Here is a 2,500-nt window from a genome sequence, read left to right as displayed (position 1 = left end):
AACTGAAGTACCTGACTACATGCAGCCCCTGGAGCATAGTCTACTATGGTATGTGAAGCTCCCATCAGCATGAAGTTAAATAATTCAAAGTTTGATATTTTTTCCAAAACCTATAACGTCAGAACATTCATAGTTATACCTGACATACTACATTCTCTATTCAGTTTGCAAGGGGGGCCAAAATGACAGGTATAACCATAAAAGCCAGTAGTTCTGCTTTGAACTTATGACATTTATCATGCACTATTATTACAAAGTGTATCAAATTTTGTCAAATAAATGTGAAAAATATATAAAACATTGGTAATTTTCTATATTACGTCCGCATTACCGATATCGACGATTTTCGTATCGTTGGATTCCTCTCACTTTCCACATTGCAAATATATAGTTTTTATTGTGCGGAAACCCCCCCGTTAGCAACAAACTTGGTCCCAATAGCAGGGGAGGGCATGAAAGGTTCCAGGGAAAATGCGGGGTTAAATAACACTAATAATATAACACACAGTGAAAATAACAATGGTTATTCACACAACTTTCCATTGCAGGGGGCTGTGCCCCCTGCGACCCCCAACCCCCGCCAAGGACACAAAACCTCCACCACGTATTCCCGGCAGGCTAGAGCGTTACACAAACATCGTTGATGTTGGAGCGGCGGGCGTAATATTACAATTACTTCGTAATATTCCCACTGAATCAGCATATTAACCTTGGCATAGTCAGCATTGTATATAGACGATTGTAGTATAATCAGGATGAACAGGGTGGCCCGCCCTCGTAGGTTATCGGCACCGCATCTAGTTCGTGTGCGCTCTATCCTGCCGTGAATACGTGGTGGAGGTTTCGTTTCCTCGGCGGGGGGTCACAGCCCCCTGCAATGGAAAGCCATGTGAATAACCATGATTATTTTCACTGAGGTTATATTATTAGGGTAACATTATATATTACGTCCGCCGCTCCGACATCGTCGCCCCCACTATCAGGGCCAAGTTTGTCAATAACAGGGGGTTTCCGCGCAATAAAACCTACGTCTGCATTGTATAGAGTGAGAGGAATCCAATGATACGAAAATCGTCGATATCGGTCATGCGGACGTAATATAGAAAATTACCAAAACATTTGGAAATACTGGAAATTCTTTATAGTATGGATGCACTCACCAGAGACTAAGTCGCTAACTCCATGAAACACAATTTATTCAACAAAGTTGCCGTGATTGAGCACCCCCCCACCCCAGGTCTTCACCTCATATGCACTGCAAGATAGAGCTGAAACTTAAGAGAACCAAGTAGACTAAGGCTGTGAGCGGCACTTTCTGTAATCTCTTTCCTTTATTTGTGGAGTTATCGTTCGTGTCTGCAAACTACTTCTTGTTCTGACAACTACAACTTTTTGTCCTCAACAAGAATATCATCTTAATTTCCCCCTATCTTAGTGCATTCACACTGTAAAGATTGACCAAAATGCTAACTACATATAGGATAAATCAAACATAAAAACATAATCATTTAGGAGACACCTGCCTCTGTACCTATCTATGTGGGACATAGTACTACTTATACCCGGGATGCCCACAATACTCTTTGCATTCAAGATGGTTCATATTAACAAAGGTTTATGGCCTCTAGCAAAACAAGTGGCATCGTCACAGCATTCAAGATGTCAAAATTACAAGGTTTTGGGCTTCTACCGAAACAAGTGGCATCTACAGTTTTCCCAACTTAGACAATATCCCCGAACGCTAGTCTATTAGGCTATGACATTTTAATGAATGTATATAATGTGAGTCCTAATACTGTCTAGAAATTTACCAATAAATTACATATTAAATTAATTTGTTGGTAAGGTTTATCAAATAATACCAAATAATGGCTTTGGTAAATTGAAAAATGGGATTGACCATTGACCTATGAAAGTTGTATCCACCCATGACAATCATTCTCTGAACCTTTAAACAAGATTTCTACTGTTTCCGACAAACACCCTATGACACTGCATTTGCACAGTGCGCTATGTATGCGAAATGCTATGTTGGGCGGCAGCAGCATCATGTCCTCACCTGCGTCCTGGTGCCATGGACTCAACTTGAACAGCTTAATAATCTTGGCCAGCACATCCCGCACCGTCCGCGACTCCTCCTCATTGACACTCAGCACCACCAGCTTCCTTTCATCTTCTAAAAAGTCGCTGAGATCCAGCTTAATTCTCATATTTCACAATTGTTCTCAGAGCACCCACGGGCTCACTGTAATTGAAGATTGTTGTGACACTCTTGACGTCCAGAGGTGGAAGCGTCGGGGCCTAGAAGCCGAATTCTCATTGGCTGCCGCTAGAGATCGCGACGTCCATTGGCCGGGGAGCCCACCGCTCTCCACTCTCCGGCCGCCTTTTCTATAGGAAATGCGTTCAGTCAAATAAAATCTATGGGTTAGGCCTGCAACGGCTTCATCTGACAAACACTAACACTCTAATTTCAAAATATACTAGTATGGGTCATTAT

General features: G+C 42.1%; 1 protein-coding gene across 1 annotated transcript in view; it reads right to left on the bottom strand.

The window, feature by feature from the left end:
• Positions 1-2,500, bottom strand: part of LOC113812736 (repetitive organellar protein) — a gene marked incomplete at its 3' end in the record, with an annotated part of 39,373 nt that overhangs the window by 30,259 nt on the left and 6,614 nt on the right. Inside the window, 1 exon segment of the mRNA XM_070119443.1 lies at positions 2,060-2,391. Coding sequence (XP_069975544.1) covers positions 2,060-2,210 — 151 coding nt within the window.

The sequence above is a fragment of the Penaeus vannamei genome, unplaced genomic scaffold, assembly GCF_042767895.1.
Source record: "Penaeus vannamei isolate JL-2024 unplaced genomic scaffold, ASM4276789v1 unanchor222, whole genome shotgun sequence".
NCBI classification, from domain to species: domain Eukaryota; kingdom Metazoa; phylum Arthropoda; class Malacostraca; order Decapoda; family Penaeidae; genus Penaeus; species Penaeus vannamei.
The sequence above is the reverse complement of the archived record's forward strand: the minus strand, read 5'-3'. Positions and strand labels throughout refer to the sequence as shown.